This window comes from Diadema setosum, chromosome 19 (genome assembly GCF_964275005.1).
Source record: "Diadema setosum chromosome 19, eeDiaSeto1, whole genome shotgun sequence".
Classification (NCBI taxonomy): Eukaryota; Metazoa; Echinodermata; class Echinoidea; order Diadematoida; family Diadematidae; genus Diadema; species Diadema setosum.
The window spans coordinates 32,609,601-32,624,532 of NC_092703.1; the positions used below are offsets into that span (position 1 = coordinate 32,609,601).

General features: G+C 36.9%; 1 protein-coding gene across 1 annotated transcript; it reads right to left on the reverse strand.

The window, feature by feature from the left end:
• Positions 1 to 494: 494 nt before the first annotated feature.
• LOC140242440 (calmodulin-like) lies at positions 495 to 12,033 on the reverse strand. Its single transcript, XM_072322176.1, has 6 exons — positions 12,025 to 12,033; positions 11,548 to 11,578; positions 5,791 to 5,934; positions 3,697 to 3,829; positions 1,803 to 1,918; positions 495 to 584 (listed from the first exon to the last, which is right to left on the reverse strand). The coding sequence occupies exons 1-6, from the start codon at positions 12,031 to 12,033 to the stop codon at positions 550 to 552; spliced, it is 468 nt and encodes a 155-aa protein (XP_072178277.1). The 3' UTR covers positions 495 to 549.
• Positions 12,034 to 14,932: the final 2,899 nt, after the last annotated feature.

Genomic DNA, 14,932 nt, shown 5'->3' on the forward strand with positions numbered 1-14,932 from the left:
CATGGCTATCACTGTGAAATCAGAGAAACACTGTCATCAAGGTTTACAGGCCAGAGTTTCATCGAGCATACAGAACATCCATCTACAAGTGCAGTATAATTATATACATTTAGACCAGACCACAAGTATGCGCCGTATTACAGATATTTCCAGAAAAGCCGTCCGTCGAATCATACTGTTCTCTTTAGTGTCTTGTGCTGTACTGCGCATGAGTGCTGCCAAGACGCACAAGCCATTCGTGAGACGTCACTTTGCATGTACTTCTCGTCAGAGAACAAAAAAAAAAAAAAAAAAAAAAAAAAAAACCAAGAAGAAAAGAAACACATATCCATGGCGTCAAGAACAAAAGTACATAGATCTTGCTCACACCACCAGTAAATTACGTCTTTTTGTCCACATTGCGCTCATGCTGTCCATGGATCGTTGTCTTTGACAATAAATTCGTGAGTCGATCACACAACGTAATTCATTTTGTGCAACACGCGCGAAAAAAAAATATAGTCCAGTATGGCGGCTGGGTGGATTGTGCCAAATCAGACCAAAGTGATGTCAACATGGATCGCCCGTCATCAATTCCACAAATTCTGCAAAAGAAAAAGAAAAGAAAAAAGAAGAAGCAGCAGTCATGAAGAGGTGTGTGGTCTACACACAGACACACACGCAGACATGCACACACACACACACACACACACAGAAACATGTACACATACATACACACATTAGGATATGTATATATATATATATGATATATATTTCACATAAACTATCTTAAAGAATTAAAAAACATAGCCACCTAGCTCTTCAAAAAGGAATGATGATTTCATCCCTTTCATATTTCAGTAACAACAATTCGAACGAATGTGTAGACCTACTTTTTAGAGAAAATTGTTATTATTTCTTTTTTTTTTAAGATTCCCTTTCAAATATCTTAAATTTGCTCTTCAATTGATATATTTCTATCTGGAGGGGAAAGCACACAGATTTAATGCGAAGACAATTCTTGAAATATTTGAATGTCCTCGCCGACTTTGCTCATGATATTGGCGTCTTTTTCCTGACATTGCTCTATCTAAACCCAAAGTGAGATAACTTATTATGAAGAATGATTGCTTCTATGTTTTTGCGTTCGTTTTTTATGCTTTTGTGTTTTCATGCTCCTATTTTTTTTACATGTATAACTATATCGTATCTATATACTATGTTCCTCTTTTTTAATCATTGCGCACAGTTTGTATATGAAGGGTTTGTTTGCAAAAACCGATAAGTCCATTTTTGAAGATTTTGAAGCATGATCTCTGTCATAAAGTACAAAATAATACCTTTCAAATGACATATTGGTCACTACATATAAAGGTATATTTTTGAAGTTATGGTCAAAAGAAGCAAAAATTTTCTTATTATTCTCTTTATTTTTCTTGACCTTTAATCGCGAATATCTCCATTTGGCAAATATGGACTTATCGGTTTTTGCAAACAAACTCTTCATATATTGAGGCAGGGTTCCCTTGTAAAGCAGGCTTTTGTGGCTCCAATGGGTCTACCCTGCTTTTGAAGAAGACGTACTATATGAATAGATAGATAAAATAAATAGAGGAATAAATAAATAAACAAATAGATAAATAAATACAAAAAGAAAGAATGAACGAAAGGAATGAATAGATATAAACATAGGTAAAAGAATAAATAGTAGAAAAATAAATAAATAAATAAATAAATAAATAGAAAAATAAATAAATAAATGAATAAGTAAATAAATAAATAAGTAGATTGTCCTAATTCCAGTTTCCAGCGTAAAAGCCTACCTGCGTAGTTGATTTTACCATCCTGATTGATATCTGCCTGGGTGAACATCTCGGCAACCTGTTCGTCAGTCATCATCTCGCCCAGATTTTTCATCGCATACTTCAGTTCGTCAGTACTGCGTTTGAAGGAAGAAAATGAATATTTTTCACCTCATGGCATTTCTCTTCATGCATTCAAACGTCGAAGTTGAACAATAATAACAATGATATAGTAATAATGATAGTAGTAGTAGTAGTAGTAGTAATGATGAAGATGATGATGACAGTGATAAAAATGATAATGATGATGATGATAATAATAATAATAATAATAATAATAATAATAATAATAATAATAATAATATCAATATCAATAAAAATATAAGGGTTTTGGCGCTCAGGGCAGCAAAAATTCCTCACAAAGCATAAAGAGAACGAAATAAAGGGAAAAAAAGAAAGAAAAAGACACAGAAAGGAAATGAAAAAGTAACTTGCTTTTGAATTATCTGCTGCATAAGAGTATATTCAGAGTTGTTTTGAAAGAATCAACTTAGACGACAGTGCGAATATGTGATAGAAGTTCGTTGCAGAGAGAGGGTGCGTGAACAAAAGACCTGTCACCCACGTGGCTTAGGTTTAACCCTAATTTCCTGTCCATAGGTTTGTGTGTGAAATTTGTGCACATTTGCCTCAAACGGGCACAGAAGGGTTAACTAACGACTAAGGGAACGGTGATGAGACCAGTGTACGCTTCAACGTATCCGGGCAATTACCCCCAGAGGGCAATTATTACCTCCGGCTAAATACTGGTTAGTGATAAGGTTAGAGTAAAGATTAGGGTTAGGGTTAGGAGTTTGGGTTTGGATTAAGGTCAGGGTTAGGATTAGGATTAGGGCCATGGGAAGGGTCCGGGGTAATTGTACAGGGGGTAATTGCCCTAGACCCCGTCACAAAACGAAGTGAACTTACTAATACTGGAGTGTACTGTATTAAACTGTGGCGGAACAGATCTATTTAAACAATTTATAAAAAAAAAAAAGAGTTGGCCTGAAAGTTTTGGAGTTCACACAACACTCTCTCAAATACAACTTTCTCCTCATGTATTTTGTGTGTGCCTAAAGTGCCTTTCACATGTGCAAAATGAATTACTTCTGCCATAAGGTATAGACGTGGAAAATTTAATGTTTATACAGTGCACGATTTACAATGCTTAATAACGTGTAATTTTATTTCACACAAGCCAGGGTCCACAGATTGTATACTGCTGAGGATGCACCGCTGGATATGGTGAATTGAATGTAGTTAAGGAGCTAGTTATACTTTCTATTTACTTATTATATTCAATTACATTAATTTTCCCGGGCATGAATTCACGATCATGGTACACCCCCATGCGCTAACTACAACGAGAAAGCTAATGTCACCTAATGCTAATTCAACCAATAAAAATCATGTTACATGTGCTTAATTCAGAGTACATGAGGTACCCGCACCTCACCAGGGGCCCTAAAACCCCCACCCTGCGTAGTTTGGGCTACAAGCGCACCACAACGAAACAAACTGAGGAGAAAACATTCCAGTTTTTCTTGAAAATCTGAAGTTTATAGACTCTACAACAAATACGTGTTATAACCTGTAGGTGTGATCACGGTCTCACGTGCTTTATCTATGGGGGTGCGGGGTGGCAAGGTGCGGATCCCCCTTTTTTTGTTTTTTAGAGTGCAACTGATGACATCGATCGCGTTTAACAACCATAGCTGAGAAATTCGGCATCGATTACTGAACTTGTGATTCCGCCATAATCTTTTGTTTGACGTGAGTAAGATTTCATAGAGTTTCAGTGATGTATTGTGTACAAAATATTGAAATAAGAAATATTAACTATAGTGATGTGCGGGTCATTCAAATTTACAACCTGATGTATCCGTTGCCATCCTTGTCAAAGACTTGGAAGGCATGCATCAGCTCGTCATGTTGATCTGCCTTGTCAGTGAAGGGGATCACCGAAACAAGCTTGATGAACTCGTTGAAGTCGATGACGCCATTTTCTGTGGAGAAGCGAGATTCAACCGACAGACATGAGCATTACGGACAGGTAATTTTACATGCAATGCCACCCAAGGTATAGAAGAGAATGTTCGAAGTTATAACAATATCGGACTTACATAAATTAAATGGAAAAAAAAAGAAGGTTATTGACTTTAATGTTTTGTAGGCCTATAGTGTTTAACGTTACCATGATAATGGTGGCACCATATAGTAATGTTATGGAAATTTTAGTTTTGGTGATGAAGTCATCATCCGCCTCCAACATTGTTCTAAGTCTCCTTGTTTGATTAAAAAAAAAAATCATAAAATCGTGGTTTTGGTCAGAAACTATGCAACTGCAACCGGTACTGTACTTACCCCCAAATCAGCACTCCTAAATCCGTTATCAAAACACAATATAATGACATGTTGAAAAGGCCGGCTTGAGAGATATTTCTATGTCATTTCAAAACGGAAACTCAGCGAAGATTTTGTTTTATTCATATATGTCAATATAAAACTCGTCAGACTCGTCTCATCAAGTTGTCATATACTGTAACAACCAAAACCACTGACGAGTTCTTAATGTGACAAAAGTCATATTATGAAACTTGAAAACCTGGTAACCTTGATTTTTGTGAAACTTCTCTCATCCTTTCGTTAGATTGGCAAGCATTTATTAGAGTGAACTTGAACATTGAGTGGAATCGCTCTTTAATGACAGGTGAAATACAGGCATTAGTTCATGCAATCAAGCAAAATTGCACTTGTGAGTCGACGAAGGACAAAAACAAACGGAATATTATTGGTTAAGTGAAAATGTGCACTTTAGAAATTATCGCGCTCTACATTATTTCATAATGTGCACTTTAGAAATTACCGCGTTCAACATGTCATATTCATACAGGCACACAGCATAAAATTCTTACAGCCTGGAATTGATTAGCATGCTTCCTCCATCTTGCTCTTCCGGCAGCGTTTCGTTTTTCATTATCTTTCTCTCGCTCATCTCTCCTACTTCGCCACCTCTCTGGCTCCAGTCAAGCAGTCAAAAACTCGACCAGGCGCATAATACTGGTAAAGTGTCCAAACGTTATTACTCCAGTATCACCACCTTAAAACCATCATGCGCTACTGGAAGTGGCGTACTTCCGTAGGGTCCATTTTCTTTGCTAGTCCGACGAAAAGGGGCTTTAGGCCACGATATCCTTATTATTACGACTTAACAACTTAACACTTACAACGTACGACATAACAACGTGAATGCTGAGTATAGTCTGAGTAGTGTGGGTTACAGGGCTACCATGTAATAAAAAGTTACAATCTCGAGGTGGCACTCAATAATTCTCGCTTGCATGGGATGTGGGAGGTCTCGGGTTCGGCTCCCGGACAAGCCCCCAATTATTAAATTCTGTAGGTCACGAGATAATAGCACTAAGCAATAATAAAGCCATATCACCACCGATAGGAGGAAACGACAAGGACTGCTCGAGCGCCATGTGTTCATCTCCTGTCCAGAAACTTCTCTATCCACGAGAGATTGTTGGAACCAATTCATGAATACAAGGATTAATGTAAGTCCTGTAGACGTATTCATTACAAAAGTATGTTTAAATCTCTGACTCTGACAGTATGGTTCTCTTATCCTCATTTTTCATATACCCTCCTTTCCCTTCTTTTTTTCTTTCCCTTCTTCCCTTCCGCCTTCTTCATTCTTTGTTTCTCTTTCTCCTCCATCCTTTTTTCTTTTCTTTTTTGTTTGTTTAACCCTCATCATTAACTCATCACAGCCATATTCTTTTCCCATTGAATCTTTATGGTTTGTTTTTTTTTCCCAACAGAAACATGGAATAAAAAGACCCTTTAAAAAGCACTTAAGAATCCCACTGAGAACCCATTAAAGATCATGGGTTAATTTCATATAGACCGAACGTCAATAACGTGTGTGTCGTCCTCGAGACAGCGTGTTCGCTTCTCTTACCGTCCTCGTCGAATTCTTCGATGACTTGCTTGAGTTCCTCCTCTGTAGGGTTCTGTCCCAGCATCCTCACTACGTTCCCAAATTCCTCCTTCGAGATCACCCCGTCCCCGTTGATGTCAAAATGACTGAATGCGTCCTTGAATTCTGTCGGGAGGCGGAAGCGGACATCATTAGGATTTTCTTCATTAACAATTAAGACCCCAAGGTTTCGAAGCATGCGTGTTTGCATGTAAAGTGGACCTTTTTGCTTCTGCCTTGGTCAGAAATTGGTGTCCCCAAAGAGCTAGATATCCTAATAATGATTCAAGGCTTTACACAAAAGATCGATATCTGACTGGCGATTTTTCTCACTCATTGTATGATGATTGTTGATTGGCATGTGTGGCTAATGGCTCGTGGGGGTAAGGGAGCGCATGTTCATCCTTAGGATATCCTCATTGTTGTAATTAATCAGTATGTAAATTATCAATTAGGATTTCATTGACTGAGAATACTTAAGATTTAAGATTAACTTAAGATTTGTTCGTGTTTTTGTCACTTCCTCCTTTATTTTTCTTTCTGCAAAATTATGCAACGCCTGAAATAAACGTTTATAATAATCGAATTAATATGCCTTTCACTAGAACATGGAAAATCTATTTCTAGAAGTATATCATGCTTTCCTTTAATAATAACCATTATGTTCATTCCCGTCATATCAGCAAACATAATCAATACAAATACCACAAAACAGTAGCATACAATGCAATTTTGCATCCTATTTCAAAGTATCCATCAAGAATCTTTACATCAAATCAAGATTTGATGCATACCGTTGTATATTCTTGATGATGAAATGAAAAAGGAAGGCATATGGCGTAAAGATGCTTCAAGAGACAGTATAGTCCATGTTCTATGATACTGAAATGAATTTGACGGGTTCACATACCGATGTGCTCCCATCAGCACGTTGACGTTATCTAAACAAAATAAAAATGTCTTTAGACTAAACTAATTAATGAAGTGATGTTATCATAAAAGCATTATTTCAGACACTGCAATGTATATATATATATATATATATACATACATGTATATATATATATATATACGTATATATGATTATATTGCCTGAAAACAACAAAAACAACAAAACACAAACCGAAAGGACAAAAATCACGAACAAATTACCTTTATCTTATACTTTACAACAGAGAAATATTCATAAAATCACAGGTAGATGTTTATAGGCGTCTGAGTGCGTGTATGGGGTTGTAAATATGTTTTCGTGCATCATTATGCATTCATGTTCGATATGTCAATTTGTGTGCATGTGTGTGTGTGTGTGTGTATGTGTGTGTGCGCGCGCACCAAGATTGTAATCTACCACTCTGCCCTTAATAGCAAATAGGCCCTGGGGGCTGCATTTATGAAAAGGGGGACTCCAGATTAGATGGCATTCGGCTCTGCGCATTACTTCAGCTTTTTGAATAACGACTAGGTTTTTTTTTTTCTTGTGTGTGTGTGTGTGTGTGTGTGTGTGTGTGTGTGTGTGTGTGATGTGTGTACTTGAGAGTACGGGAGATATGGATCTACAAATGTAAAAATTGACAAACAAGGAAAACCACCACTACTGACACTATACTGTTTTGTATCTGATGTGCGTCCACACCGTGGCATATCGATGTACAGATTGGTTATTGTTGCTCTTGTTGTTTTTCCATGCCGTGTCAAGTTGCGCATACATGCATAAATAAATAAAGGTCGGGTCGTTGTCATATGACAGGATGATATCTAGACCACGTGATTTTAAATACATCCCTTTGTCCCTTTATACTTAACTCTCTTGGTCCTCTCGACTAGATGTGTATACACAAAGTCAATAAGGTTTTAGGCTACTGGTCCTGAGAGATTTAACATTCTCGCGATGATTATGCCCTACTACAACTTGTATATCGACATGCATTATGCACGCCTGTTCGTTATCCGGGGAAGGGGTTTGACTACTAAACAGAGCAAGGTCAGCCGTAGTCATGTTTGTAGGTCAATATTCACCACCACTGGCCCCTCGCCAACTGGTTGATTACATCAATATTTATCTGCACTGCTGATCACGAATTTACCTAATCAGTTCTTTAGAGACTTTCAACATTCACGCTGGATATATCGGCAAGTTTATTATAAATCATCCAATTCTGCGCGGACCGAGTAATGGCGTGTATTTGGGAGAAAGATATCATCAACCTGTCACTGCAGCGCTTGCATTTCAAACATGTCGCCCGTATCCCTCCCCTGTATTTGATGAGACAACCGATAAGCCAAATCTTTATGGATGTTATAGATATTATTGTGATTATGGAGACACGCGTTTTTACAAGTCCCTTCCCCCAGTCAGTTTCAACAAAGAAAAAAAAAGAAGAAGACAGTCATCTAATAGCTTGTGCCGTTTCCCTCTCTATCCGCCCCCATGTATAGTCCGCGACCCGGTTCTTATAAAACATCTACCACATCTGCAGTTTATGTCCGACTCTAGATACCATGGCAACCGCAGACTAATGACCCCTCACACAAACTAGGACATGGAATAATTGCGTTGATGGTTGAGAGCGAAAGTGATGATTTGTAGACCGGAATAACTGCTAAGTTTTTCGCCAATGTACTGTAAATGTAGGCCCAGTGGGATCTATGAAAGAACATTAGCATAATTATTAAGTTCATTTCGAGTGATAAACGGACAAATTATGGAAAATGTTATGACCACTGATTATTTTTCAAGCCTCTAACGAATAACTTGAATTTGCGATCTAGGTGAGGTGAGTGTGGCGTGGGTAGCGTTGAATTGGCTGTTGGATATGTGCACGTTAGTCTTTATGTTTTCATTCTGCTCGAGATAAGTGTATAATTTGTATTAGCTAAAGATTAATTTTGGCCTTCTTTTATAATACACAACAAACGAAAATTCATGGTTGGGGCAGCGGCGGCCTCTAGCTATAGAAATAGGCTCACCTTGATTGCATCTTTATCGGCACGTTAATCCACCTCTGCTAAATTTCTGTTACCATCTGTCATATTTTCAATTGTGACCATTTCATTTATGTAATAGATCTACCCCAGACGACATGTATTTTTTTTTTAATATACACAATGAATAGGGGATATTCTGATTCATAATGGTGTTTATTGTTTTATTTTGTAACGTTAATTGTCTGTTTTTCTCCATGTAACTGGCAAAAAAAAATGGAAAATTTACGATATGATACACTGTCTTTAATTCAAACAGCCTTTCACAACAGTCACATGTTATCGTCGATAACAAGACATTTTGTTCATGCAACAATTGCTCCGGCTTTATCTTCTCCAAGGACTAATAGGGTTGGTGTTAGGGTTATGATAGGGTTTCAGGTTTAAAGTTTGATGTGCGGGTTATAAGGATCAGGGTTAATGTTATGTTTGTTGGTAGAATTTACGTTTGGCTTAGCGTGTAGATATTTCATGCGAGCAATTGTCTCAGGAGCAAATGTCAGGAACTGTCATCGTCATACAAATTTTCCCACATGGTAAATATCCAAAACGAATGGATGTTCCATCAATGTCCTCAAAGAACACCATAATTATTGGCTGACGTTGTCATGATAACAGTCGAACTGTGGCAAATTTCCCACGACTTTTTACAGACGTTGCAATCTTTCTCTTTCTCTCTTTCATTTTCTCTTTCAGATAAAGTGTTCCTAGGTCTGTTGAGTAGCTTGGTTAAACCGAATACTTGTGCAAACGCGCGCGCGCGCACACACACACACACACACACACACACACATACATATACATATGTATATATGTATATGTATGTATATATATATATATATATATATATATATATATATATATATATATATATATATATATATAAAGAGATCAATGCCTTTGTTGTTTGAGGAAAATCAATTTTAACTTTCCTCTGTAATGTATACACAGACCTGCATTCTTACAATGTCTTATACATGCTAAACGGGAATCCCGGTCGGGAAAAATAATGGCGGCGTCCAGGCAGTGTCGACTAAAATCTACTGTGAATTTGGATTACAATGCGAATTCCCAAGCCTCGTGCTTAGATTAGTTTGCTGTTTGTCATCAAATTAGTGCGACAATGCCAAATTCAATAAATATTGACGTGCAGTAGGGGGACAGGGGAATTCCGCGTTGCGTAATAAATTGATTACGTATTGGAAGAAGTTCGGTTGTTAATCTAATACTGCTGGCAGTCGGGATTTTATAACTGAATTATAGGGCCATGCTGATGAAAGGTCGTATGATGTCATGACATGGCAAGGACGCTTCATGTTCATCGTGACATTTGGTCTCGGAAAAATACAATAAGTGCATCTTTAGAGCTTAACCAGTTGAGTGCTGCATGTCACGATTGGCATAGAAAAAAAAAACAACCCACAGCCTTGTATACAATCCAAAGTCCCTGTCATAGAAAGGCTTAAAGGCATAATTTACCATTTGCAGATGAAACAAAAATCGAGCATTAGTGCTTCAAAATAATTCTAAAATATGAGTTAAGTATTGTTAAATGTACAAAATGTGAACAATAGTTAAAATATAAATGTTTCTAGACTAAACCGTAAACAATGAGAAAAATAGTGATATCTTCTTATATTTTAGGCTTTATTGCAAAAATTTTATATGGCAGGATGTTTTATGATACAGCTGATCTACAGATACGCATCAATTGTGATATCATGAACATTTTTAAATCACTGCTCCCAAAGGTAAACAGGAGCTTTAATAGTGAGGGGTACGAGGATTGTGTCAATGTACTATGTACCAACATCACCGGTGTTACGTTGATAATGATGATAATGATGCGGGTGACGATGATGATGATGAAGAAAAGGACTCAGTATATTTCAAATTACAATGTTATACTCAACATGTTCACGACAAGAGTGTGTGTTCTCTTGTGTGCGTCTATTTGTGAGAGGAAAAGAGATTTCCGAGTTATTTCAATAGGTATGATTTAATAGATACCAGATTGAGGATATATAGTTTCGTAAATTTCAACTCGTCAGGAATCTGGTATTGTATGTGTTAGTTGTTGCCATATCGGACAAATCTCGGACAAGCTTTTATTGTTCTCATAATCTTAGTCACGGAGGTATGCAAAAATTACAAATGCGTTTAATAAGAATCTTTTTTTTTCTTGATGAAACAGGATTGGCAATCGATAACAAAAATCGGAAAAAAAATACACACATGAGAAATATTCATGACATTGTTCTCCTGCTGAAAAGAAAATCTACTTCAGCATTGTGATTACATATATTATATGTTTTATTGGCCAAAAATGCATTACCAGTTTGTTTCTTCATTTCATCTTGGAGCCAATACATGAAATCTCAACATATACACCTGTATGTATATGTGTATATATATACACATATACATACATATATATATATATATACATAAATATATATGTACGTGCCGACGATTGCCATGATCTTCGATATATGTATATATATATATACTCTCAAAATTCCTGAGATTTGAAATTAATCTCTAAGATTCTGGCGAGGAGGGAACAAATTAGATTGAGAAAAATATTGACTTCTAAATCAATCAGATTGAGAGTTTCACTCCAATTTTGGATTGGTCCCTCATCTCAATCTAGAGAATTGATAGATTATATATCATATATCATATATATATATATATATATATATATATATATATATATATATATGCAACGACCATTGGTTACGTAATTCACCTTACCCTTCAGCTGCTCCTCTGTTAGTTGGTTCGCCTGCAACGAAGGAAATAAGAAAGACAATACGAGGGTTTCATGAATGTTTTCAAATGTATTGGGAAATAAAGATCAAGCAGAATCATATCGAGTCAAATTTCATTGAATGCATATTTCAATAATTGACATCTTTGCCAACAACAAAGCTTTTTCACATAGGCCATGCAATTGAAGTCATTGTGTCCTAAATCTCTTGGTGCATGTAATTTATGTGCATGTTTCATGCATTGATTGAGCACTGCTAGACTGGGCAGGTTCCAAATAAGCTTCGGGCTTGTAATATTGTGAATATTGATTGTGGCAGAAACATGCAAAGAATGTTAATGCATTGAGATATAAAGTTGAAAGGGATTTTCGTAAAATCGTGTTCACTAACTCTTACAACCACTTACACTTACGCTGTTTGCAGTGCACTGTTCAGCAAAATACACACGTTTTATGATTACCTGCGACATCTTGTATTCAGAGTGGTAAAAGTAACATGACTGCCAATAACGAGGAGAGGGAATTCCTCGCCGCGCATTACGACGGACAAACCTTTTACAGAATTTATGCTCATGACATTCTGAAAGATTCAAATCGACGCACCATACTGACTACATTTTTTTTTTTTTTTACAATTATCGGTCCCTGAATCAAACAGACCAAAGCACGTCGATTCTTAATGTTTATTTCATTTCATTTTATCTTATTTTTCTTTTATTAGCAAACTTCGTTCGTTCTTTCCGGAATAATCTGCTTGAAAGTATAGATGCAGGAGAGAGGAGTTTAAGTCCATGGGGCAAAATAATCCTTCTACAGAGTGGAGAAATCTAATGCATCTGAAAATGCAAGACAAGAGTAGAAATAGTAAGTCAGGCAATTATTGATGCACGACATCGTCATCTTCATGTTGGAAATATACCAGCTGATTGCTGATTTGCATAGATGCATGGTGTTGGGTTTGTGAGGTACCGCTGCTGCCTTCAGAAAGATGTTTTTCCCCTCTCTCGCATACAACGGCGCTGACATTCGCTATCTCGTAACAACCTCAAATAGCCTCCATCAACGCCCACAAGCCACTTTAGGAATTAAGGAAAGGGTATTGCACGAAAGCATCTATCATTTTTTTTTTTTTTTTGGGGGGGGGGGATTAGGAATAAAAGAAGAACGTAACCTTTACGTGAACAGTTAATGATTAAAGGAAAGTAGCGAGCAAGTGAAAATTTTAGAGGCAAATGTTCTATTAAGAATAGAACAATGGCGACCGTTTAGTTGATCGCGATGGAAATAGAAATTGATGGCGTGATCTATTGTGTCTTCTCTAATAAAGTCGCAATAACATAAATATATACGATCATAATCACAATGCAATCGATCAAACAAACAAAGAAATAAAACAAACAAACACAAAAAAGACAAACAAGCAAGCAGAGGACGAGCAATGCTGATTCACAGACGATTGCGACTATTCTATAACTCTCATATCATAGTTTGTTTGTTTTTTTGTTTGTTTTTTTTTGTATCTTCGTGTGTGTGTGATACCAACCACCCATTTGCCCATGGTGATACAGGTGGTGGTTAACCATGCGTGAATTGATACGAAATCCCACTCTTCAACCAACTATTGAATCTTATCTGCTTGTCTGTTTGAGTCATTTTTATTATGCTAATAATATGTTTGTTTACACACACACACACTCACCACACACGCATATATATTATATATATATATATATTATATATTAAATATGTAAATATAAATTATATATATATATATATATATATATATATATATATATATATATATATATATATATATATATATATATATTATGTACTCATAAGTCCCTTCATCAACTTAAACGCAAAAATATATGATAATGAATTGATTCATTTCTTCTCAGGACGCTTGAGAGTTCTTTCGCTGTTCAATCACACACACCCAGTCGTATCTGAGGACTAATCTTCGAGAACGCATGCGTAAAGTTGAATGAAAACCGTATCTACCAAGGACCAGTAATATATTGGAATCAGCAATAAAAATCTCAGATGAGAGAGTAATGCAAGGTACTTTCATCCTAGTTTGCAGGCACAAACCCTTGTTGGTCGTATAGGAGTCTGCATGCGCCAAGACTAATACACGCACCACTACACTGCAGCCTCTCCCAACAAGGTTGGGAGAAGCTTCAACACAGGGCCTATGGGACAGTGCCAAAGTGGTGCATGTAGTAGTCTTGGCGCAGACTCCTTTACGACCAACAAGGGTTTGTGCCTGCAAACTACTTTCATCCAGGCCATTTCTTGTTGTTGTCGTCGTTGCTGTTGTTGTTGTTGTTCTTCTTCTTCTTCTTCTTGCTCCTTTTTTATTCTAACAGCTAACAAAATTGTAACAGTAAAAAAAAAAGATGATTGAGATAAATCAATACCTCAAATCAAGATTTGACATCATCCCCTTTCACCCCCCCCCCCCCCATTTTCTCTCTTTCTCAGGATTCTAAATGAAAGCTGTATGAAATATGTTCCTGGACGTTTAAATGTTACACTCTCCTACCTCTGCCAGCAATTACCAGTCACGTGACATCTGGGAACATAGGAGAAAATGAATTAAAAAGTAAAGACTGGAATAGAAGGAGAGGGTTTTAGATTCTCTAGATTAGATTTAGTGTCACAAGCATAGAGTTTACATTGTAACCATTTATCTTCGTGCGCAATCCATGATAATATTATTCTTCATCTCATACACTTTTCCCGAGGCGGTGGTGTTTGACATTGAAATGCTGTGAAGTCAGTGTGAAAACTGACGCTACGAAGAAAACTATACGATAGATACCTTTACAAAGCTCGGGAAAAAAAAAATCTTTTGCCTATACGATGTAGGTGTGGCGATGCACCGTACTCATAGTTTGCCTAGTTTAATTGTAAAATGCCATCGCCCTTGAGAGTTAATTATATATCTTCGCTCGTTTTTTGTCCTATAGGTTTAAAATATAGACGTGTGGGCCTGATCTTAATCAGCTGCAGTCGAGAATTGATTTCAAACGAGACACGTGTTGTTGTGAATGATTCTATCGAATTTATTGAAAGCTATTGATTTGAACGTTCAGAAAATTTTTCTCCCCAGCCGGCATCCATGTCATAGCTACTCGACCAAGAGTGATCAGCAGAGCTGAATGCTATTGATAATTCGGTTGATGGGCTATAGGTATAACACCTGTCCGAAGCAGGACATTTTAGACATGAAACTTTTCACTTCGCTCTTGATATTTGGTATTTTCTCTCTCTCCCTGCCCCCCCCCCCCCCTCTCTCTCTCTCCCGGTGTCTTTAGCAAATGACATCACAATGCTATAAACATCGATAGTCCGATGTACTGA

Excerpts from the sequence above, each read along its gene's own strand:
- LOC140242440 (XM_072322176.1), bottom strand. Across the intron at positions 3,830-5,790 it reads CGAAGAATTCGACGAGGACG|AAAATGGCGTCATCGACTTC; the intron begins GTAAGAGAAGCG and ends GCTTCTCCACAG. Across the intron at positions 1,919-3,696 it reads GATGGCAACGGATACATCAG|TACTGACGAACTGAAGTATG; the intron begins GTTGTAAATTTG and ends CTTCAAACGCAG.